At 37.6% G+C, this 26355-nt stretch overlaps 1 protein-coding gene across 2 annotated transcripts; it reads left to right on the top strand.

Moving 5' to 3' along the window:
* Positions 1–13389: 13389 nt before the first annotated feature.
* LOC104121329 (basic leucine zipper 23-like) lies at positions 13390–19666 on the top strand. Of its 2 annotated transcripts, none has more exons than XM_009633296.4 (3): positions 13390–13637; positions 14661–15490; positions 19332–19666. In XM_009633296.4, the coding sequence occupies exons 2-3, from the start codon at positions 14695–14697 to the stop codon at positions 19355–19357; spliced, it is 822 nt and encodes a 273-aa protein (XP_009631591.1). In that variant the 5' UTR covers positions 13390–13637; positions 14661–14694; the 3' UTR covers positions 19358–19666. The 2 variants fall into 2 exon arrangements, with proteins under 2 accessions (XP_009631591.1, XP_009631599.1); XM_009633304.4 differs by having other exon boundaries at positions 13390–13642.
* Positions 19667–26355: the final 6689 nt, after the last annotated feature.

Genomic DNA, 26355 nt, shown 5'->3' with positions numbered 1-26355 from the left:
TCCTAACATGTCATTACTAAAAAGTCCTATATCCAAGTTGTCTCCAAACAAAAAGAAAAATGCATTTAGAAAAGATCAAAATATTTGCTCCATTAACACGATTGACACGGAAGGTGTATCTATTCACAATCAGCTAGTTGAAGATATGAAGCTTCTCCTCAAAGTAAATTCGGCTGGATGGAAATGATTCAACTATAATACTCTCAGAATGTCAACTTCTCAATTCTCCTTAGGTTAGATCCAGTAGGGACGGCAAATGGGGTGGAGCGGGGCGGGGCGGGTGAAATACTTAATGGGGCAGGGTAATGGAACAGTTAAATTGAGCGGGCAGGGCGTGATAGGGCAAGACTTAACTTTTGAAAAATTTTAATAGGACAGAGCATGTGGCAGGTCAACCCTTATTCCTAATAGTGAGCTACTTGGTAACTGGGTAGCTTGAGGCCCAATTCATTTATGCTTATGTCTCTTTTCTTATTTCATACTAATAAATAAATATGAAACCCTTAAATATGTAAGAAACTATGTATGTAATAGGTTAAAAGAAATAAAATGCCCATGCTAGAAATGGTGATAGCTGTACGCGGTATTTTTCTCCTTATTTTTGCTTTATGAAGTATAGGGTATTCACGATTTTTCCTCTCTGGAACTGGAAGTGAAAATAACCTTGTTGAAATAACTAATATATATATATTTTCTTATTTTAAATAAAATAACCAGGTGAAAATACTTTTAAAACAAATACTTAGTTCCACCAGCAAAGTTGGCTAAAATTTGGATTTGCAAAAAGAAGTATTCTCTAGTTGTGTTATTACGTTTGTGTATTATATCTTTAATTTTAATAGCATATTATTTGATTAAGATCGAAATTATTTTAGTTACTTCGCAACAGTCCCTCCCAAAATCTTTATTAGAAATCAAATATAACCTTAATCTTAGTCTCAGTAGAAAAGAACTCTAATAATGAGCTTCACGGTAACGTTTTACTGTGAAGTAATCTATTTGAGCTAAAATTAAATAAAAATGAGTTTTACTATGAAGTTATGTGAAAAGAATTACAAAATCAAAATGGCTTAACATTATTAAAGTAGAATTAAAAAAAGTTTAGAATCTAATAAATTAGAAGACGGCAAAAATTAAAAGAGAAGTTGAAGAAGATGTTTAAAGGATTAAATTAGTTAAAAGAATATACAAAAACAAAAAACATGCGACTGAATAAGACTAAACGGGACAGAGTCGAGTTTGATGTAAATGGAGCAGTGAGTTAAACTGGGCAGGGCCAGGCAAAACTTTAGTAGGGGAAGAGTTAACCCGCCCTGCCCCCCTCCCGATTGCCATCCCTATAGATCCTTAGTTTTTCCAAATGCGCACTTCTCTTTTCTTGTTCCTCGCTTTTCAGCCTAAACGTTCCAAGCGTAGGTAATTTGTGCAGAAAACTTAATTGGAAAAAGTAGGGTCTAATCGCGTATACAAAGCGCTTCTTCCCAGTGGCAAACCAGTGGCAGTAAGGATTTTCAAGCGATCTGATAATGTTTATAGTTAGTTTGCTTTCCAAAGGGAATTTACAAGAAAATTTACATGGTAAGCTTGCAAGCGAAGCATTAATTTGTAAAGTAAGGCCCCAGCTATTATGTTAACGTCTATTTAATTTCCAAATCAATTACTGCAATGGAGAAGAAGATTCGAAATAGCTATTGGAATTGCAGAAGCTCTAAATTACCAGAGTATTTTATGCATGGTAAAGCTAGTGATAAGATTGATGTGTACTGCTTTGGAGTAGTTTTACTAGAGCTGTCATCCGGGAGAAAAGCCATTGACTTTGAAGCTCCAAGAGGTCAAGAAAGCTTATAGCCTGTTTTGGCAACCTTCGAAAATCAGCTAACTACTAGAAGTGTTTTTTCCTATACTTTTTTTCAAAAGTACTCTTCGCGAGAAACACTTTGTGTTTGGCTAATTAATTTGAAAAATACTTTTGATCAACAATTAGTGTTTGGCGAAACTTTTTAAAAGTGCTTCTAAGTGTATTTTTTCAAAATACTTTTAGGAAGAAGCTATTTTTTTCTGTTTCTCCAAAACTATTTTTGCTTCTTCTCAGAAATATTTTTTTTCTTCCAAAAGTTTGGCCAAACCCTTCAACTTTTTAAAAAAAAAAATACTTTTAGATGGAGAAAAACTTGGCCAAAGTGGCTATTAGTCTTGTGGGTAAGAATCTGTTTATGATATGATACTTGCATCCAAAGAACTTAAAGTGTTATTTTGTAATGTGTGGATGGGATCGAAATATGAGCTAAGAGAAACTTCCATAATAACATATTGTGGCTTTTGCTGCTGAATTTCTTCAGGGACAAATATCAATTTTCTTTCAAGTTACTTTTAGTATCTTAAACAAATTTTGAAGCCACTCTATCATGAGCCACGTAATAGATTTTATTTTCCAAAGTCTATCTAATCAATTTGGCTCCTCAATTTTAACTGGAGACTCCTATGGCAAGCTTAATTGGATTTTGTTTTCAAAAGATACATTTTAGGCTTGGTATCTGAAATATGATTGATTTTGTGTGTGGATTTTAAATTATGTATAGCGGTAAAGAACTTTATCAAGTCAACCAAATTTGTTTTACAAGCAATCCCTAGGCGTTGGATCTGTTCGGTTTGGTTTGAAGAAATTCGGTTCGGTTATTTGGTTTTCGGTTTTGTAAAAGTAGTAACCAAAATCGAACTGAAATAAGTTCGGTTCAATTCGATTTTCTAATTTCGGTTTGATTTATTTCTAATCGGTTTTCGGTTTAAACATTATCATATTGGGCTCTCTCTATGTAATAATTTGACTGACAAATTTGTTGGGTTTTTTTTAAAATTTCGGTAAATTAGAATAAAATGGTAAGTTTCGTTAGAGTTAAAAGTCTTAAGGAATGGGAAATTAGAAATAGCCGATTGAGTTACTTATTTGGATTGGGTCTTTGATGGAATTCAAAATTGGGTCTATATTATTACCTATGGGTTTAGCCTATATATAAGAGAAATATACGTGGCTGAGCACTTTTTAAAGAATATTTAAGAAAATATTAGTACTGTTTACTTATTACATAAATGAAAGATTTTTTTTATACTAATAGTATTTAACCGTAGGTTTTAAAAATAAAGGAAGACCCACTAAACGAGGGATCTATTTTGATCCTTATTAACGTATACTTTGTTGCTCCCCCACCCTCCAAATCCGTTCTTCCTCATTGTTTTTTGGCTAATTAAGCATCCAACTTCTTTCTCTTACTACTTTGTTTCTTATTTCTCCCACCCCTCAATTGTTTTCCTTTTTGCTTAAAAAAAAAAAGAAAATAAATTGAGTATACTTGTGCCATTTATATAATTAAATATTGCTAATACGTAAATACCAGAATTATTATGTAAATATACTAGAATTATTATGTAAATATACCAGAATTTTTTCTAAATAAATTCATAAACACTGACGCAATATACATGATACAACTATTATTTGTATAATTAAAATGCTAGAATTATCCCATAAATATTTAATAAAATTATCAATTATTAGTATACTTGTATACGGTTAAAATCGGGCCCACCCGATTTTACTATTTGACCGAGACCGAGAGGTTGCATCGAAGGACGGACTCGTAACGGAACAGACTAAATCACGAGGATAAGGTACCGAGTTCAAAATCGAGGTACCTATCGAGATCTAGGCTAGTAGTGATCGAAGCCAAATGGGATAGACATCGAGCAAGATCGAAGATAGCATAATAACAGAAAGTCAAGATATCCGTGAATGATCGAGGATCATGGCGTAAATCTCGGTGACTAGTCGATGATCATGGTGTAAAACTCGGAACGGATCAAATCAGAAACGGTTAATCAGCTAATCATGAGATTTCCTTCTATAAATAGAATTATATCATAAGTAGAATTCCTCTACTATATAAAGAGGGTTCTAATCATTTGTAGCACACACTGTTGACAAATATCAAAGCAATATAATTCTCTTTCTCGTTTATACTATTGTTCATCGGCTTGTTATACTTTAATTGTTCTTGCATCAACCAGTTCAAGAGTATCCAAACTCGAGGGCTGAGTTCCATTCTAACACTAGTTTGCTTTACTTTATTGTTAATTTCTATTACTCATCCTAACATCTATCAATTGGTATTAGGTGAAATCACGTGTCCTTAAAATCATATTATAAGTTTAATTGTTATCCAATTTTAAGGGTAAACAGTTTGGCGCCCACCGTGGGGCTAAGGATAATAGTGATTTCTTAATACTGATTCCGATAACACACACTACTTTACACTTGTTCTCGTAAGAATCTTTGTTTCCAGGATAAACATATCAAACTTATAAGCAGCGCCTACACATGGTGATAACGGCCTCGGATTTCACCGAAAAAATGACAATATAGCCGCCTCAGGGATAGAGGTGCCTCAGGCTGACCTCGAGGGAGCAACAATTGCAAATCCCGTCAATGTCAGTTCACATGTCGCCTTAAATGCAAATTTGGGCGTTGATCCCGAAGGTAACGTACACAGGGAAAATCGATCAGGTGGTCGAGGTACGCAGGGCGGAGAATATGGTGGAGTTAGCCTCCAATTGATATTCTAAATGTTACAGGTTCAACAAGCCGCTATAGCACAACTACAAAATTAGCACCGAACACCGAGTAGGATCGAACCAAAAGTCGCCCATAGGATCGAACGCCAAAGAATCGGGGACTGACCCTGCCATTATGAAAATGCTCGATGAGCTCACTAAACGGATTGAATCGGGAGAAAAGAAAATCGAGGCAAATGACAAAAAAGTAGAGACATACAACTCCCAAGTTGACCAAATACCGGGGGCACCGCCGATCCTAAAAGGTATGGATTCAAAAAAAAAATTGTACAGAAGCCTTTCCCTCCAAGTGCGGCCTCGAAACCTATTCCGAAGAAGTTCTGAATGCCAGAAATTCCCAAATACAACGGGACCACCGACCCTAATGAACATGTCACTTCTTATACATGTGCAATAAAAGGAAACGACTTGGAAGATGATGAGATTGAATCTGTTCTACTGAAGAAATTTGGAGAAAACTTGTCGAAAGGAGCAATGATATGGTACCACAATTTGCCGCTTAATTCCATCGATTCTTTCGCCATGCTTGCAGACTCCTTCGTAAAGGCACATGCCGGAGCAATAAAGATTGCGACTAGGAAGTCGGACCTCTTCAAGGTGAAACAAAAAGATAACGAAATATTGAGGGAATTCGTATCTCGGTTCCAGATGGAACGCATGGAACTACCACCGGTCACAGACGATTGGGGTTGTTCAAGCTTTTACTCAAGGTTTTAACGATCGAAGTTCGGTGGCATCACGACAGCTAAAGCAGAATTTAATTAAATATCCAGCAGTAACCTGGGCCGATGTACATAATCGGTACCAGTCAAAGATCAGGTTCGAGGATGATCAATTGGGGACCCCTTCCGGTTCTGCTTATCCAAACAGGCCCGTTGGCAGAACTCAAAGGGATATCGACAGAGAACCCCGGTCGAACAGAGATCAGTATCAACCATACAACACAGATCGTAGAAAAATGGCCCAGGACGCAATCCCATCTGAAATGATCAAAGGAACGATTCGAGGTCCTCCCCATTCTCGGACCCGCTCTTGCTTCCATCATCATTATCATCATCATCGGAAGAGGCCAACGCTCCAGCATCAGCCTCATACTCTCTAGCATTTATTATCTCATCGGTAAGATCGAAACCTTGAGCATGGATATCCTGGAGGGTTTCTCTCCGAGATTGGAATTTGGCGAGTTCAACAATCCAATGTGCTCGAGTTTGAGCGGTCTCGGCTGCCTCTCTCGCTTGGACTTGAGAAGCTTTAGCATCGGCCCGATAGACGGCCATGATCGCATCTGTCTCGGCCTTTGCCTTTTCGGTTTCAGATTTGGCCTTTGCAAGTTTGGAAGCCAACCGAGCCTCGAGATCCTCTATTTGCTTTGCCTGAGCCGAGCTCTTCTCCTTCATGCCTCGAAGATGACTTTCGACCGATGACAATTGGACTTGAGCAGTCTCTTTTTCTGCAGTAAAGCAGTCCGTACCTTCTTTCCACCCCAAGGACTCTGCCTTCATCATATTGACCTCCTCGTGAAACTGCTCGATCCTCTCGACCTTCTGCTGCAGCTGTGAGATTGAAATGTTAGCCACCGTTCCTGAATCGAGCCCATGAGCTTTTAAGATTTCCATTACCTGCTCGATCAGGTCGGTCTGATCTTTGTGAGTCGTGGCCAACTCGGCTCGGAGGTCCTTGATCTTTTCTTCTTTTTGCCCACCGAGAAGGTTGGGGGCATTCCTCTCCTCGGTAAGCCTTTGAATGTCGGCCTCGTACCGACTAAGCTCAGTTTGAGACCGAGAAAATGCTTCCTGCTGAAGCGTTGAGGCCTACACAGAAAGAAGAAAAGAAGTTAGACAGGAAGAGAAAAATGAACACAAGGGTAATACCAACAAGGGGAGTTAAGGCTTACCCGATTCAGATCTTGCCGCGCTTCGTTGAAAATGCTCGACGCCTTGCCCGAGTCCTTCCTCGAGACCTCCAAGTCGCTCAGGCCGGTAGCATCTTCGACCCTAGTAAACTAATCACGAAAGGGGTCCTCCCTTCCGTGGGCTCCTTCAATGGAGAGGGTCTTCAAGGCCCGAGCCTCTTCAATCATCTCCTCAGAAAATGAGGGGAGCAGCGGGAAGCCTCCAATTTCTATTGCCCCAAGTGGATCACTTGGGGCGTTCTCTCCATCTCGGGGGGCCTCGAGACCAGCCTCTACAGCCGTACCCACCGTTGGCTCATTATGGTGGTGTCACGCCCCAACCTCGGGGAGCGCGACCAGAGCTCAACCGAGTAAACCCGGTCGAGCAAGCCTATTAGACCTTCCCTACCCGACTCATTCATAATCCAAAAAGGGAGCGCATCACTATTTGTTAAACATGGGAGAGATCAGTTATATAAATAAATAAACGTTGCTAGTCCATTTTTCATTATATACATTATGCCATAGTTAAATTTCCAAAATACAACTTAGTCCAATGACCACTCTGATACCCATACACGACCCACATAAACGTCTACGGAGCCTGTAATGATACAAAAGACCAGCATGACAATGCCGGCAACAAGACCCCGGCTATACGTCAAAATGTAAAAACTTCTACAAAAGAAGGACTACATGATCCCAGGAGGAAATGGGGCTCACCAAGACTGTTGTGATGAGTGTGAGGGAGAGCACCACTATCTGCGATCAGCGCTATCTGCGATGGAACCACCTACATCCATTCAAAGATGTAGCGCCCCCGGCAAAAGGGACGTTAGTACTGTCGAATAGTACTAGTATGTAAGGCAAACACCAATCTTAGTAGAATGAATAGTGAAACAAGGAGAAGGCAGTCATAATAATCAATAAGTGCTTCACAGAAATACACAGAAACACCAAGTAAGGATCACATAGTTTCCGATTCAATCTTTTCATCTTTTTAGGTTAATAATCTTTAGTGCCAAATTCCACAACTCACAATGCTACCGTGATTTTACACGGAGTCCGGTCTCGGCCCTACCGGCTAAGCCATCTCAGGTGAGACATATCCATATCCACAATGTAAATCAATAATTCCAACACAAATGCGACCATGTGTACAGCATGGCGTTCGATCTCGGCCCGATCGGCTAAGCCATCTCACTTGAGACATAACCTCTTTCAATTGTTCACTCAATTCATATTTCTTTCCCATCTTTCATTACATGGCACAAACAGCCTCATTTATTACGTAGTTCTTGGCACTTGGAAATATTTTACAATTCAAGTCTTTCCCTTTTTATCCGTTCAAATAACATCATCATTCATGTCGATAAGTATCATCACATAAGGCATTACACATATAAGGTAAAGAACTTGGAAAATCATAATAACGTTCTCAAGTAGCATGATGACATGGTAAACATCTAAAACAATTAGGGAACATGAATCTTCAAACCCAACACACTAAGGCAAACAATTCTAGTATGATCAAGTCGGAACTTACACCAATTATTCGGACACAAGGAGTTCGATTCTAAGAATAAGAGAGTTAGCCATACATACCTCAATTGCGCTTCTTTAGATTCTACAATTATCCGGAACCCTTAGCAACCTCAATCTATTTTAGCAATATACAAATTGAACCCAGAATTAGGAAAACGTTCATGGTTCTAGTTTACTTTTCCCCCACACTCTTTATCATACATGCATGCAAGATAAACCACCCTCATACCCATGAAGTATCACACTAGTACCCCATTATAGCTATGTTTGAAATTAAGAGCTGGGGTGATGAAGTCTTACCCTTTTGGATGAAGAATTTGGTGCTCTACTTGAATATTTCCAAAGCTTTAAGTGATGATTGAAGATCAATTTGATGAAAACTTAGGCCCTCCCTCTTGAACCCTATCTCTCTCACTCTAGAAATATCATAAAATGAGTTCAAAATAGACCTAAGGGGTGTTTTAACGGATTGGAGGTCGGGTTTTAAATTAAGAAAAAGGGTGCCCCGACACAGGTCTGCGGTCGTATATGCGACCGCATAATGGTTATGCGGTCCGCAAAGTGACCGCAAAAATGGCCCTCGGGGGCCTAAACTTTCGGCCCAGATATACGACTAGTATGCGGTCCGCATACTTGTTCTGCGATCGCATAATGCACCATAGAACTCCCTCCGCAGAAACCCAAGAGGAATTATACGACCAATATGCAGTCCACATATCGATTACGCGGTCGCATAATCGACCGCAAAGCTGACCTCAAATTGGTCAAACTTTCTGCTTCACTCTGCGGCCATTATGCGGTCCGCAGAGTGACTATGCGGCCGCATAATGGGCCGCAGAAATGCGTTCTTCTGCTAAACATTTTCCTCTAAGTCCGCACGGTACTGTTACCTCCAAAAATTCCGAACCGTGGCTTGCAAGCTCACCGCGAAGAATTTCTACTATAATAACGCAGGAATCTATCTTGGCACCACGAAACCCCGAGTTTTTAGTTTAAATTTTTACGGGTCCTTACAAGTGGGAGGCATCTTCAATCCTCGATGACTCGGGGACTTCGCCCAAGTTTCTTCCCGAGACCCCCTCATCTCGAGATGGAGTCTCTTCAACCTTCACTGATTAAGTGGCCTTTGGGGCCTCGATGCTCATTCACACTAGGGCCACCAGCCCGGAGTCATCTTCTTCCTTTTTTTCGTCTTCCTCCCTTAGACGCCGAACAGAGTCTTCGGTCAGAAGGATGATGTTCTTCTTCGGCTTACGAGCCTTCTTCTTCTTAGGTCCTGGATCCTTGGAGGTTGAGGTCTTTTTCCTCTTTTGTCCTTCACTGGTTTCGGTGCCGGGATCGAAGCCTCCTCCTCACCAGATAAGGGCCTCATGATAGCATCTTTGCCAAGGCCTGTATGAAAGGAAATTAAGTAAGAAATGCTTTAACAAAATTATCAAAGACGTGGAAAAGAGGCTTACCATGATTTTTGGCCTCTCATCGGCCCTTTGATAAATCGCGCCATGAGCGCTCGGCGTACGTAGAGGTCGAGGCCAAGTCCCGAACCCCAGCTCTCTAGGTTAGGAATTGCACCGGGCATCCAAGCGACCACTACATCACGGAAAAGGATATCGATGAGAAGAAGCAAAGGAGCAAAACAATAAATAGGAGCTAACAATAGGATTGTACTTACGCTTTATATTCCATTTCTCGGGAAATGACATCTTCTCGGCCGGGATTAGGTCGGAAGTCCTCACTCGAATGAACCGGCCCATCCAGCCTCGATCCTTGCCATCATCTATGCTCGAGAACAACACTTTGGTAGCCCGGCGCTGAAGTTTTATTAACCCGACTCGATAGAGGCGGGTGCTATACAACCTGATGAGGTGGTAGAGGGTGAACGGCATCCCCTTGACTTTGCTCATGAAAAATCGGTGCAGAATAACAATCCGCTAAAAGGAGGGATAGATTTAACCTAGGGTTATTTGATACTTGCGGCATAAATCGACAATAATGGGATCGAGGGGGCCCAGCGTGAAATGGTAAGTGTAAACACTCGAAAACCCTTCCATGTGGGTAGTGATGTCTTCCTCGGGGGCCGGAATCACCATCTCTTTTCCTTCCCAGTTGCAGTCTTTCTTCACCTGCTTAAGGAAGCTCTCAGTTATCGAGCATATATATCTCGACATTGGCTCGCATCGACCAGGGACCGACGAAGTTTTGTCGGTCTTAAAGTTGGAAGTGAGGACGCACCCCCCCGGAAACACACTCCTCAGGGCATGGCTCCACCGGTGTTTTGTCGCCGGCCGGCCGCGATGAAGAAACGTTTTCCTTTTGAGGAACAGTTTTTGACGTTTTTGCCATTTGGATTTGTAGTTAAAAATAGATGGAGATGATAAGATTTGGTGTTCTAAGAAGAGGTTAGCAGTGAAAATAGTAGATTTGCAGATGAATAACTTAGAAGATGTAAAAAGCTTTGGAGATTAGAAATTTGAAAGTAAAAGTTCGAAATGGTGAAGAGAGGAGCTATTTATAGATTTCACAATGACGTTCAAAATTGGCGGTGGCCAACCATCGACTGACGCGCATTTAATTCCGTGGTAACCGTACAGACGGGACGTTTTGGTCACTTCCGTCACTTACGTCACGAGGATGACGTCATGACATGTCGAGGTAGAAAATTGAAGGCTCAATTCGTTTCTTGTCATTACACTCCAAAAAATTAGGGGACTATCTGTATACGGTTAAAATTGGGCCCACCCGATTTTACTATTTGATCGAGACCGGGAGGTTGCATCGAAGGACGACCTCATAACGGAACAGACTAAATCACGAGGATAAGGTACCGAGTTCAAAATCGAGGTACCTGTCAAGATTGAGGCTACTAGTGATCGAAGCCAAATGGGACAGATATCGAGCAAAATCGAAGATAGCATAATAACAGAAAGGCGAGATATCCGTGACTGGTCGAGGATCATGGCGTAAATCTCGGTGACTGGTCGAAGATCATGGCGTAAATCTCGGAATAGATCAAATCAAAAACGGTTAATCAGCTAATCATGGGATTTTCTTCTGTAAATAGAATTATACCATAAGTGGAATTTCTCTACTACATAAAGGGGGTTCTAATCATTTGTAGCACACACTATTGACAATTATCAAAGCAATATAATTCTCTTTCTCGTTTATACTATTGTTCATCAGCTTGTTATACTTTAATTGTTCTTGCATCAACCAGTTCGAGGGTATCCAAACTCGAGGGCTGAGTTCCATTCTAACACTGGTTTGCTTTACTTTATTGTTAATTTCTATTACTCATCCTCACATCTATCAATTGGTATTAGGTGAAATAACGTGTCCTTAAAACCATGTTATAAGTTTAATTGTTATCCAATTTTAAGGGTAAACAACACCTTTTATATAATTAAATATTAATTATAGATGCAATATACTAAGAATCAATTCTGGTGGAAGTCATATTCTTGCGATAAATTCAGAATAATTGAAATATAAATGCATTGAAGAACAATTCCACATTTTATAATAATACCATTATTATACCAATTATATAATTAAATAGTGATAATTAAATATGTAATATAACAGAATTATTCCGTAAATATATGTATAATATATATATGTTCCAATTAATACATTATATCATTGTTATTATACCGGCTAAATTCCAAATTCATTGGAGTTATATTGATCTTATTTCCAACGGATTGGATACACTTCAAATATTTTCTCGTAATATTTTTGATCTTAATGTTCTTACTTTTCAATTCTTAGTGGTAGTATATATCAATGTACTTATTATATTCATTATATATTATTTCAATATTTGATTATTTTCTCAACTGTTGATTGCTTTATACATGTTTTATCCCAAGTTTATTTATAAATAACTTTTATGAAAGGAAAAGAATCATTGAGATCCTAGTTTGTTCTCAAGCGTGATATATGAAACGTAGTTAATTAGAAATTGAATCGTTTGCGATAATTTAGTAACTGAAAACGTGATTCTTGATCCAATATTATAGGTTTCTGCTAGGATTACAGTTAATTAGTTGCCATATTTGTTAATTGATTATTGCTGCTGGAAGTCTGTAAAATTTTCTTAAATATTGCATAATTATATTTTTTCCCCGTTTCTTCGGTTCGGACCGAAATATGCCCACTCCTAAGCAATCCTCCTTAAAACGTGACACTGATAATTGGGGCACATTATCGATCGCAGTGGATAAATATGATCTAATATAGTGTAAATACTTTATACTATTCGTGTAACGCTTTTAAAAATACTAGACATATTATTTGCAAGTACACCTATTTCCTAATTGCCAGAAATATAAAAAATAAAAGAACCAATTCTGATCATATAGACCAAATGGAAGAGAACGTTTAGGAAACAAAAAAAAGAAGGGGGGGGGGGGGGGGGGTGTGAGTCACCAATTATAAGGTCGAACAAAAGTCAAAAACGATTTAAAAATACTGGACCTAATGACAAAGGCTGCTGGGAAGTATTTTGTAGAGACTGAAGTAGTTGCTGCGACTCCGCTATGCAAGTTGGTAAGTGGTAACCGAACACCAATAAACAAGAGTTATGATAGATTGACAATTGATACATTGATACATTGCATAAAAACGATTTACTAAAAAATGAAAATAAAAACATAAAAACGATTTTTATTACGAGTTTTCAAAAGGCTGATGAATTTGTTGATATGCGAATATAGTTTTAATATAGGTGGATTAAGAATTCAAATTTTAAGAATTTAAGTTTGAGATTCTACTATAGTATTTTTTATTTATTGAGTTTGAGATTAATAATCTATACTTATCTAGTAAACTCTTACCACTATCGAGTTCAGCAAAAATTACTGATCGAATGAAATCGTAACCCACACACTACATCCGTTCCTAAGTCTTAATTGAACAAGCCATCACAGAACTTCTCATTGTAAAGAAATATGATAACTATAGACAATTGATTGAAATGTACATACTTTCGTCGTTTCAATTTATATGAGTAAGAGATAAGAAAGATTTTTTAAACTTGTTATCTTAAACATATCATAATTTGTATAGCTATAAAAAATTCTCTTTAACAGTAAAATGAAAAGTTAAAATTAATTTATTTTTAAATAAATAATATATATATATATATAACAGATCATTAAGACAAATAGTCTCATAAATGCCCAGGATATTTAACACTATATAGTGGCATGACTAATAGTAGTCTGATGCAGCACCGCAAGTTGTACTTTTGTTTAAGGAAATTCCATGATTAAAGAATTACCAGAGGCCCCTCAAGTAAGTATAAATAACAATCGAGTATCTGACTTTCCCATAGAGTGAAGAGGAGGACCCTGTTGCATTTGTTGGAATCACTGACTAGTATTGGCCCCTCTCCTTCGACCATTCTTTTTCCGCCATTAAAAGATTTGCCCATATATCTCCAGAATCACCTTTTCTAGGGTTCCCCTTTTCCTGCACAACTCGCATATTCTTTATTTTTCGCCCTTATCTTTAACCCCTCTCTTCACCTACTCAGACTCCAGACGCTGCATAATTGTTTCGTCGTAACCTCGTAAGGTTCTTTTTTCTTTATCGTTATCTTCTGAAAGTTTAAGCTCATGAATTTGAATGAAACTGATCCAATTAACTTGGGATTGAGGCATAATAGTTGTTGTTAAGGTCATGAATCAAAGTCGTTTTCTTCTGCTTTAAATTTATGTGGCAAATTCTGGGTTTTGATTCTTGTGGTGAATGGGAGAGTTGGGTGTCTCTTTTAAGCTACTATTTCGTATGGGAAGTTAAATTTTTTGTTAAGACTCTCAACTTTAATAGTATTCAAGATTCAATTTTTCTGCTTTGAAATCATGTTACACATTAAATATGAATTTTGTTTATTGTTTTAGAAGATGGGGTAGTTGGGCGGGTCTGATAAGTTATTTCGTATGGAAAGTTAAAATCTTTGTCAGAATTTCGGCTTCAAAATACTTCAATTTTCCTGGCAAAGCATAGTTATATTACTTATTCTACTCAAATTTTGAACTCCTTGCCGTGTTCTCTTGCTTTTCCTTTCTAGGATTTTGATTCATTTGCAAATTCTGAGTTTTGCATCATTGGGTTGAGGGTGGGGGTGGGTTAGTTGTGTGTGTTTAAGGTGTTTTGTGTGCAACCAAGTTAAACTTGTAGTTAGAATTTCAACTTTGAAACTTCATTTTTCCTGGCAAAGCATAGTTATGTTACCTATCATGCTCAAATTTTGAATTCTTCGCCATGTTCTCTTGCTTGTGCTTGCGGGGTTTGCCCCACCTCCTGACATCACGACTAGTTGTTGAGACATCTGAGTTTGGAGGTGCAATGCGATCTGGACAGGGGTCTCTTAATTCGGAACCATGAAGATCTATGTGGATTATTTTATTTAATATAAAAAAGTGAGGAGAAAGAGTTAGGGGGCGCTAAACCGTGTCCTAATTTCTTGTGTTTATCCTGCAGATTGTGGCTTATTTAATTCTTTTGGATTTATTTTATTTAATATAAAAAAGTGAGGAGAAAGAGTTAGGGGCGCTAAACCGTGTCCTAATTTCTTGTGTTTATCCTGCAGATTGTGGCTTATTTAATTCTTTTGGATTTTTGTGATGGATGACGGGGAACTGGAATTTTCTAACCAAGAAATGTTGTCAAGTTCAAATTTTGGTGAATTTCCAGATAGTGGTTTGATGGACAGTTTCTTCAATGAAATTCTCAAGGATACACATGCCTGCACTCATACACACACCTGCAATCCACCTGGCCCTGATAGCACTCACACACATACATGTTATCATGTTCACACCAAAATAGTTCCTCCCCTGAGTGAGGATAAGACGGCAAGTGATGATACTGCTGAATCCGCAGAGGGAAAAAGAAAGAAACGCCCTTTGGGTAATAGAGAAGCGGTTCGTAAGTACCGTGAGAAGAAGAAGGCTCGAGCTGCCTCATTAGAAGACGAAGTTGTCAGATTAAGGGCTATAAATCAGCAACTCATGAAAAGGCTGCAGGGTCAGGCTGTGTTGGAAGCTGAGATTGCAAGGCTCAAGTGCTTGCTTGTGGATATCCGTGGAAGAATTGAAGGTGAAATTGGATCTTTTCCATACCAGAAGCCTATGAAGAGTGGGGATGTTTATCAGAACCTTGTTAATCCTAATCTCCCTGGAGCATATGTGATGAACCCTTGCAACTTGCAATGTGATGATCGGGTTTACTGCCTCCACCCTGGATCAGAAGGTAAAAACTCGGATGGCACAGCATTAGATGGACAAGGCTTCGATAATTGTGAATTTGAGACTCTCCAATGTTTGGGTAATCAGATCTCTGAACTGAAGGAGGGTTCTGGCTGTGAATTGGGTAGTGGAGCCCCTACTGGAAACCCTTCTGGCAGGAGTAAAAGAAAAGGTTAACTTGACTTTAATTTTAATTTCACTTTTTGGTATGGACCTAACTACTTTGAAACCTGAAATAAATGAAGCGTCATCCTTTTGGTTCACATGAATCCTGATTACCACCCGGATCTGGATTATATACTTTTTTCACAGTCATGTCTTTATCATGTTCAATTACATCCTTAGACTTTGCATTTAGAGGCGTGCACTGAAATTTTCTAATGCATATCATGGTTTATTGTTTTATAGGAAATTCCACTAATGACAGTATTTAGCAGGACACAAATTAAATATAATGAGTAGTCTTTGGCATGCTTGATTATGCTTAAGAAAGATTCTTGAAATGTTAAGACAAGTTTTTACTTGGAACAAACTTCCCTAACCTCTCAAATCTGAAAAAGTACATGGTTTGAGTTGGATTGGGTTCAGCACTTGAAAGCTATAGAAGAAGACTCAATTCAATCAAGTCAAAGGGTGGAGTCCACTTATAATAAATAGAAGAGAATGCTATATCTGCCGACCCTGCTTCACTACCTAAAATTTAACACTATAGCATGTAAATACCTAAAAAATATAGCAGTACTTGTTAAAAAAAAAAAGAGTGTATGTGTGTGCGTAATGCTTATGGTCCTGTATCCAAAGACACGAAGTTCTAATTAATTGTTCATTTCTGATGTTTGCTGAATATATTACACTGATCTTTCATAGTTATTTGACAAATATTGTGTGTGCGTAATGCTTATGGTCCTGTATCCAAAGACACGAAGTTCTAATTAATTGTTCATTTCTGATGTTTGCTGAATATATTACACTGATCTTTCATAGTTATTTGACAAATATTATTAAATAATTACAGATCTTGAATAAGTACTAATAAATCATGAAGTGATAGTATTATATCAATTGTTGGGCAGTGATTTAAGTTTTTATATAAGGATGCAGTGCAATCCTCGGGGGCTTTAAAGTTTTCCTACAGTTAAATAGTTGGCTGAACACACAGACTGTGTGGGTAAAAAACTACCATGATCATATGTGGACCAAGTCGACATCAAGGAAGCCTCCGAAGGCTGCCACGTGTCGTCGATGACTTGACCTCAAAAGGTCGATGTCACAAGAAGACAACGCGTCATCGTCGAGGTCGAAGTGGCTCAACTGAGGGCGATGACGAACACTCCTTTCATTAAAGCAGTAACGGCTAGTTCTAGGATGATGGTTCGCCAGAGAATATTCCAGTGAATATTCCTCTCAGTTGTACTATTTATGGTTTTGTGGCCCATCACCCATGCACCCTTATAAATAGAAAGATATGTAGTTATAGAGGGGAGGGGACATTCATTGTAAAAAACAACACATTGGCATTCTCTAAAAAGTTTACTTTTTTCTCGTATCTTTATCTATTCTTTCTCCCCCGATCCAAGAAGGATCTGAATATTCAAAGGCTTATCACCATCTATCCTTGTCACAAGAATTATTGGGGAATCTCACCTTTGTTGGGTGACCTTCATCCATTTATTTACTTAAATGTCATTCGTTGTTATTTATTGCTATCTTCCATATTCTTGAATCATTTATTATACCATTATTGTTGTCATTCATTGCCACTCAACAGCACACGAGGGATCTTACTACAAAAACATTTGGTCTATCTTTTGGATATTAATATTGGCTAAGATTAACCCTACTTTATTATAAACTTGATTGTATAAACCTAGATCTAAATTTTGGGTCATACATAGACGACCCTCAAACGTGCCCAATTTGTTCATTTAGACACCTGAACTAAGCTTGTACCTATTGAACACACCTATCCTGTGTTCAAATTGTGTCAATTGAACACATATTCACAATTCTAAACTAAGTTCAGTGCGTGAATTCCACTCGCTGTGACGTGGAAAATGAAGCCAATCATAAAAATACACGTCATCAAAGTAAAATGGGCAAGATTAAGAAAAGAGAAGTTGATTGGAAAAGAATTCTAGCAGACCTTCATATTTCCGGCAACAAATCCTATTTGAGCAAGCCCCATCCTGATTGGAACTAAGCAATCTCGTCTTTCTATTATTAGTCTTGGCACTAAATAATCTTTGCCTCCAGAAATACCATTTCTTTATCGTTATCCCCCGATCCAGGGTCCTTCCTTGTCAAAAAAAAAAAATGCCATTTCTTTATCTTTGTCTCTTCCTCTCCATTCTCTTCAGCAACAATATTCGTCAATATCTCATCACATTACTTCACTCGTCCCATTACTGATTTGTTTGTTGGAAAAGCCAGCAGTCACCGGCACTCTTCATTTACGACAACCCAAATGTTGTCGTTTTGCGCGATGACACTGTTTCCAAGGTCGAAAAAGGACCTTTTCATCGGAACGTTCATACTGTCGATTGAACTCAGGCAGTTACCGTGTTCTTTCCTATCTTGATCCATCTGAACCAATCCATTTTAAACTGAGAAAACAAAAGTACTCTTCTTTCTTCTTTCTTCCTATCGTGATTACGTAATTCCCCAATTCCGCGAAAGCTATACCGAGCTCTAACCCCATACAAGGAGATGGCAAAAAATAGGTAAAGCTGATTTAAACTTCAGCAATTATCAAGTTGCATTGAATTTCTTAGCGAAATCATCTTATGGACTATGGAGTGAACCCATTAGAGACTAAGCTAGAAATCGACGGTCTGACATTGATCGGAAAACAAATGTCGGCACGGTGGTAGTAGTAGGCTAGTAGCTGAGCTTTTAGATGAACAAAAAAGAGAAAAAATAAAAATACTCACCTGTCCTTGGGACCCACGTAATCAGCATTATATAGGCATATCACGCTCTTAAACGATGTGTGAAACACACTCGGTGTCATATCAACATCGTGTGTCTAATAGGTACATTTTCAACTAACAACTGTTGTTCAATACTCCCTCCGTTTCAATTTATGTGAACCTATTTCCTTTTTAGTCCGTGCCAAAAAGAATGACTCCTTTCCTTATTTGGAAACAATTTACCTTTATGCAATGATTTATAGCCACACAAAATATGTGTCTTATTTTACACCACAAGTTCCAAAAGTCTTCTCTCTTTTTTTAAATGCCGTGCCCAGTCAAATATATTCACATAAATTGAAACGGAGGGAGTAGGTAAAAGCATTAGCGCAAGTGTCTAAATGAAGAAATCGGGCAAGTTTGATGGGCCATCTATATATTCAGCCTAAATAGTTCAATTGTGAAGATTTATTGTGATAAATACTGCGAAGAGTTGCATTTTCGTCTGGTTCCCTCAAGTCCCAGAAAGATTCTACCTTTTCACTACTTGAAAGTAACTTAACTTTAACTCTATTTCGATAAAATAATATGAATGGTTTGGATTGCAAAATATCTAATCTTTTATATCTTTATGTAGCATAAACTTATGAATATACAGAGAAAATTTCTCATGTTTGATCTTACTCTTAAATTTGTCAAATTGAGACATCGACAGCCTTCGACATCGAGTTCCTTTTTTTTCATTTTTGCATCAGTTGGCTTATATTATCGCCGCCAACACTCTTTTCTTCTAGAAAAGGAAGAAAAATGTATGCCTCTGTTGTGAGCCCCTCCTTACGCTTGGGTGGGGTGGGGTGGATGTTCTTTTCATATTTGATCCTTGCATGTTGTTGCTTACCGTGCTGGGGCTTGTATGCCAACACATTAGTTATTGGCATTTCAATATCAAAGGAAAACTGCATGGCAAAGCACCAGAATTTAACATTTGGGTTCACATGCTGATTGACTTACCAAGTCTACTATTTTCAGATGTGATTTTCCGATTTTCCTATCTCACTTATTGTTGTACTGAGCTTTGCTCTGTTTCCTTTTTAATATTAGCAGGGACTCGAGCTGCAACAGCAAGTTGATGAACTGCTCAGACGGAGGCATCTTCGTTTTTTGAGAATAAGTACATTGTGTTATGTTACTTCTCCCCTTTTTGGGGTTTCTTTCCAGCATCTTATCTTCATCATGTTCAACTTTATAAAGATTTTCTTTTTCTGGCTCTTCAGTGGGCAGTCTAGTAGGTGTGTAAATTTCAGTCATCTATCTTGAGTGTTTGGGTAAAGCAGAACAATTGAATGCATGTAGCTAGAGGACCCCGTAAGGAGGAGACAAGACATTGGTTTTCTGTAAAGATCTTTACGCTTTGTTTCTCAGTCTAGTATTGTTCTATTCTTTTGGCGTGTATTCTCGCTGGCCTTTGTTTGGTGAATTGACAAATTTTCTTGGATGGATCTGCGAATTTCGACCGCTGAAATGTGGAACACACGGTGGTTTGATCTGCTGATTGTGGTTCTGCCGTCCATGGTGAAGGTTACCATGCTTCCATTGCTTTTTCTCTAAGTGCATTTGCGTGGTTCCATTTTTGTTTTTCATATCCTCTCTTTACTTTGTCACAAATTGGTGTGCTCAGTAGTTGAGCTGTAGAAAGTACATAATTGTCATGTGATATGAATTCTGGACCTCTTTTTATTTTCTGACAAAACGATTGAGTTCAATGGATTGTGCTGTAGAAAGTACAAAATTCTCCTTACCAACAAGTGCAAAATTTGTGAGGGAACCAATTCTGGTCCTGAATTGGGAACCATGAATGGAGAAATTTGGACTAGCCTTGTGTACATTCTTATGTCATTATCTTTCATATTTTTCATAAATTGTATGTCAAAAATAAGAGATGAGTTTTAAGGCCTGGGGAGGGGTGGGAGAGTCTTTGGTTATAATTTGGGTTTGAAGAAATTCGTTTCATATCAACTTCACATTATAGAGTTAGAATAATCCTACAATGTGTGGTTCCCCTATCAATTGTTTCTTGATGTATCAATCATGTCTTAGACGAGAAATCATTTGAATTTGAGGTGAAACGCCTCTCCGCCGTTACGGAGTATTGCTTCATGCAAAGATGTTCCTTTGATGCTATCTATTCTGTGAGCAGCTAATTTTACCACCATTGGCTGTCTTTTCTTTGTCAGTAGCCTGGGTTCGTACATACTACATGAGGAACGCATGATGGTTGGGGGTTCTGTGAAAGACAAACATCCGTTCAATCAGCTTTGTCTTGGTGTTTTTGGTTGGTGCATGCGCCAATTCAAAACGTGTGTCTTGTACATAATGCTTATTACTGAATTATAATTAGTTAACCTATGTTCTTCAGTTTTCCGTCTTTATTGTGATTATCCATGGCCTTGTTGGTGTGATAGTTCAATTTCCTTCACTTAAGCGCTTATGGTCTGGACTCTGGAATGTATTAACATCGTCTTTCCTAATTTTATCTAGGTTTTATTAAGTAAACAAAAAATTTATTACATCGGGGGAGGAGGAGAGGGGATACTATGCTACTTATCGGGTTTGAATCTTCCAGGGAGCTTACCAAGTGAGCTAGCTAACATGTGCTAATTAAAAAAATAGTTACATCGGGGAGAGGGAAAGGGGATACTACGCTACTGATGGGGTTTGAATCTTCTATCTCAACTGTAGAAGGCAGGGAGCTTACTAAGTGAGCTAGCTAACCTATAACAGATAGGTCATAGAGTTGGAACAAAAATGCTTCGACACAGCTCAAAGCAGGCAAAAGATATTTTTGGACATTGACTGCACGACTTGTGATTCACCACTTTGCTTAATATTTTTCACTTGGATGCTATCATCATTAAACGTTTTTTTAAGCAATTTTGACCATTGCAATGTCACTATCATATTTCCATATATAATCTGTGCTAAGACTAGAGCCCTTAACCCCGTTTATCTACCTTTTATAACATGTGCATGGAATAAAACTACCAAGAGGTGGATCGTCTGAGCTGATGTTCTTAATTACTTCAAGTTCTTCCAAGAACCGTAGGAGAGTCGGCTATCATTTTTCGCTTTACAACCTAAACTAAAATCCCACTCGTCTCACTTTAGTTGGAAAAGCAATCGTATGGTCGTATTACTTCTTTTGATAAAGCAAGTCATAAAAGAACGTAGCAGAAAATAGTCAGCAATTATTTATATGAAGGGAGATAATCGATATTGCACACGTGATTTATACTCGATCAGTAATTCTTCACTATTTATGTTCGAGGTATATTAAATCTATCTGCCAACAATTCGAGTACAAATGCTCAGTCTGTTACAGACCGTATATACGTCATGGTACATAATTAAAATACAGAAGATATACAATAAAAATTACATCTTAATAAACAGTAAAAATACTTAAGATTATGAATTAGTATACATTAAAAATACATCAATATACATAAAAATATATACACCGGAGCAAAACACTTGAACAAAAAGCTCACAGGAATTTGAGTGCTAGTGTGCAACCTTCAGTTTGTTAGAAATTTTGAGAACCAAGACTTCTTCTTTCAGTCTTTCTCTTTCTCTCTATGTATTACTGGGTATGCGGAAAATCACTGGGTATGTTTTTGTTGTTCTATGTATCTCTATCTTTTTATTCACTATGTGATAGCGTTACTGAAAGGCATTCATGGTTTTCCTTGTTTCTTCTTTCTCTTAATTGCAATGATCTTAGTGAAACAGTTTGTGGTGTCTTGAAGAAGAGGTGTGGAGGGATTTGCAGTGAATTTGATAAAATATAGAAGGCAAGAGATATGGGTGAATTTTAGAGAGAATAACGGGAATGGTTAGTATAATGATGAGAGAGAATGTATAATAATATATTTAATAAGGATTAAATTGATCCCTTAATTTGTCGGCAAGTGAATTATTAAAATTTTGTTAGCCATTAGACGTTTAAACTTTTTAATATGCTAGAAACGTAAATAAATATGCTATTTTAAAAATAAATCAAAAGTGATGTTAGTTATATAAATAGTTTTAAATAAATAATCCATTGTGCAAAAAAAGAAACTCTTTTCTTTTACCCTCCACAAAAAGAAGGATATATATTATATAGCATGTAGAAAGTAAATATATCGCGTCTGTTCATCCACTTTGCGGTTTTGTTTGCGTCCTTTATTTCTTTCTCACATAAAACCTCAAACAATGATGTAAACACATTCATAACAACTTCCCTTTAATTGTTGAACGTAAGTAAAGCAGAAGGGCAACGCTCATAAAGCAGAGAAATTAAACAGACATTTTGTTTTTGTTTTTTTGAGGAAATATATATTACATTCCATAATAGGGTCACATAGGACACATTCATTTCCCATAGTAACATATTACAAACGGTAGATGAAAGACATTTGACAAAATCAGATACTCCTTGCTTGTCTTTTTGGATTTCACACAACAAAAAGCTGTGGACGAACAAAGCACGTAGTCTTGTTAAATTAGACTGGATGGAAGCTTCCTTAGCTTATGCTAGTAGGTGTACAACAACTGCATTCCCTTGCCTTAAGTTATGCTTGACCGGCGGGACCTTCAGTTAGAGCATTAACAACCTGCATTTATTAATAACATCATTACAAGTTTCATTACTGTCTTGTAATGTTCTAATCATTTCTGTTGAATCGGTTTCTAGCTTCAAAGTGCAGGCAGTCCTCAAGTATTGCCGGAGAGCTAGCTACTAGTTCAGCTGCAAGACATGAATCAGCGTAACCCATCACCCAGTCACCTCTGCAATTTCCTGAAGACCCCTCCTAGCCTTGCTCGCAGAGTCTCCCAATCTTAAAGGCCCCATCAATATTCAACTTATATGAGCCTTTTGGAGGTTTATGCTATCTAACATGGATTCCACTTCTTGTTGGGATAATTGGTTCTTATCGGAGAGGAACCAAAACAGACTTGATGTATATTATTTGTTTGAAATGGAAGAATAAGGACTGATAATGATAGGTATTATACTTAAGACTGCCATGATTAGAAGCTTATTATAACTTAAAATAGAGTGAATGGAAAATGGACAGAAAAACAAAATTTTTGAATTTTCCTCTTTAACAAAAGGACATTGTCCCATATTGGAGGAGGAAAAGAGTTTTGATGGGTATATACATAATTGTACTTCTTCTAGCTCTTAAAGAGTTAAGAAGAAGGCAAGCCTCGCGCCTTCGTCGCTCGGCTTCTGTTGATTAATTATTTGGATCAAATTTATTTATTAATATTAAGATTAACGTAATATTATTTTAATCCAAATTAGTCATTTTTGTGACGGTAAATTATTTTTCCTCCGTTTTAAATTTCCCGTTCAAATTTAAATTTGGAGATTTGCGTAAATGACCGTTTTATATAACAACCATTTTGAGTTGCAGCCTTTACATAAAGAGTTGCAACTCTTTGGTATTACCCAACTTTTTGGCTATAAATACATGATCTTTCCCACAGATTCTTCTTACGAAAATTTTTGATTTCTCATTCTTCCTTTTGCATTGTTTTTAACATAAAGAAAGCAGTAAGTATGATTTGCTACCGATCTTTGAGTTCGTTGGTCATTGGAGTTTGAAGTACTGCTAGACCAGTGAGGGTAATCCGTTCTATCATGAGAGAAAATAATCTTAAACATCGGATAGTAGGAGGGGATTAAGTTCCTCAAAAAAATACTATGAATTCAGTGGGCTCGGATTAATTTCTGTTCTTCTACATTTCTAGTTTTACTTTGCGTCTGGTTTTTTGAATATATTTTTTGATACGGATTACTAACAAGCTTAAGGAACTAATTTTTTTAATTATGTATTCATCTTATATTATGTTTGTGGGAGACTAAATCCTAGTGATTTTTACTCTCATTTTGGAGACTAAAATCTTCAGATTTTCTACTCCTTGGTTGAGATTAAAGTCTTTGTGACTTTCTACTCAATTACGGGATTAAAATCTTTGTTATTATTTACTCGTTTTGTATTCGATTTGAAGATATAAAATCTTTACCATGTTATTCAATCTGTTTCTGTCAAAGTTTATTCGGTTCGAAGATTTTAAAAACTTCACCGTTAATTAATTTTGTTTGTGTTTTGTGACTAACAGATATGACAGAAACAGTAACCCCTCTAGTTGGCTCTACGAGCAATGTTGCTTCTTCCGGTCGTTCTGTGCCACCACCGACTCTGGTAGAAAAGCCCAAATTTTTTTTCGGGATTAATTTCAAACATTGGCAACAAAAGATGTTCTTCTATTTGACTACTTTGAGTCTACATAAGTTCATCAAGGAGGATGTTTCGGTTCTGCCGGAATCAACTCTTGAGAACGAATGTATTATCGTGATTGAGGCATGGAAGCACTCATATTTCTTATGCAAGAATTGCATTTTTAGCGGATTGGAGGATGATCTTTACAACGTCTATAGTAATGTGAAAACTTCGAAGGATCTATGGGATGCGTTGGGAAAGAAATATAAAATCGAGGATGCTAGATTGAAGAAGTTTGTTGCAGTCAAAATTTTGGACTATAAGATGGTAGACAGCAAGCCTATCATTACCCAAGTTCAAGAGCTGCAAGTTATAATTTATGATCTCCTTGCTGAAGATTTGGTCATCAATGAGGCATTTCAAGTTGTAGCAATAATTGAGAAATTACCTCATTTATGAAGGAACTTTAAGAACTACTTGAAACACAAGTGCAAGGAGATGAAACTCGAAGATCACATCGTTTGATTTAGGATCTGATGGTAGGCTATAATCTCGTATTTTAGTTTCTTATTGCACTCCAAATTACTGCAGTTTATTCGTTTTGAGCTTTAATTAATAGTGTTACGAACTTATTGTGTCTTTTATGCCTTGTAGGAGTGATTCCGATCTATGTAGATGTTATGGAATGAATTTGAGTGATTTGGAGCTTTGAAGTCTAATTAAAAGCCCAAGGGATTAAGCCGGGATCGTGTTTGGGGGTCGAGGACCAAGTCTGGACGTCTAAACGCAAGAAAATCTGTACTCTGAGAAAACTTCACTAGTGCGGCGCGTGGGGCGCCGCGACTGCCCATTTTTTTGCTGCCTGATAGAATTCAACTCTCTGGATTTCCCCACTAATGCCCCGCATGGCGTGTCACCCCATGCGGCGCGCCTGTGTAAATTTTACTGAGTAATTGTCCTATTTCACGTAGGAAAAAGTGATTTCGTTTGGGCCCGACCGTACTTGGTATAAATACATGGAAAACGTTATTTTCTGAACTTTTGACACATTGGAGACCTAGGGAGGCTAAGGAGGAGTTGGAGAAGCAAAAGCACAAGGAGTTCATCATTCAATCCTCACTCAAGACCCGAGTTTAGATCGTTTTATGTTTTCCATTACTTTAAACATATTTGTGATGAATTGCTCCATGTCTATGGAGTAGTTCCCTTTAGGGTTTGATGGATTTTGTGTATTGATATTTGTTTGTGGCTTATAACTCTAGTTTTATGTATTGAATCGTTTTGGTTGATTTAATTATTGCATCTATATTCACATGTTCATGTAACCAAGAGAGGCATAACTTGTGATATCTTTCCATTATCTTGTTGGTGGAGTTCATTAATTCTTCTTAGTAATCGAAAGAGGCTAATTGAATCATTGATTAAACCTAGTTAGGAGGATAATCGAGAGAGGTTCTCCTAAATACCAATCCATTACGCATTCTTGCATATCTTTACAAAGCTTAAATTGACTCATCGTGAGAGGTTGAGACTTAATCGAGAGAGGAGTTTCTACTAAACAATTGTACTGATAATTAAGTAAATTCGAGAGACTTACTAGAACACTAGAAATGAATTATCTAGAGTTAAATCCCAGACTATTATCTTGCACCTATCCTATCAGAACCCTATTTTCTCCCATTGATATCTTTCTTTGCTTAGTCCTTGCTTCGATTGTCATTAGTCAATTAGCTCTAGATTCTTAGTTAAGTTTAGTATAAATAACATAAATTTAAATTGTGGATTATCTTGGATAGTAATCTAGCTACAAACTACGATAATACTGTTTAACTCCAATCCCTGTGGATATGATATTA

The sequence above is a fragment of the Nicotiana tomentosiformis genome, chromosome 3, assembly GCF_000390325.3.
Source record: "Nicotiana tomentosiformis chromosome 3, ASM39032v3, whole genome shotgun sequence".
NCBI lineage: Eukaryota > Viridiplantae > Streptophyta > Magnoliopsida > Solanales > Solanaceae > Nicotiana > Nicotiana tomentosiformis.
The sequence above is the reverse complement of the archived record's forward strand: the minus strand, read 5'-3'. Positions and strand labels throughout refer to the sequence as shown.

Bases quoted from the DNA above. Each gene is read 5' to 3' on its own strand.
- LOC104121329 (XM_009633296.4), top strand. From the start codon at position 14,695: ATGGATGACGGGGAACTGGAATTTTCTAACCAAGAAATGTTGTCAAGT. The intron at 15,491-19,331 runs GTTAACTTGACT...TAATATTAGCAG, and splicing joins TGGCAGGAGTAAAAGAAAAG to GGACTCGAGCTGCAACAGCA.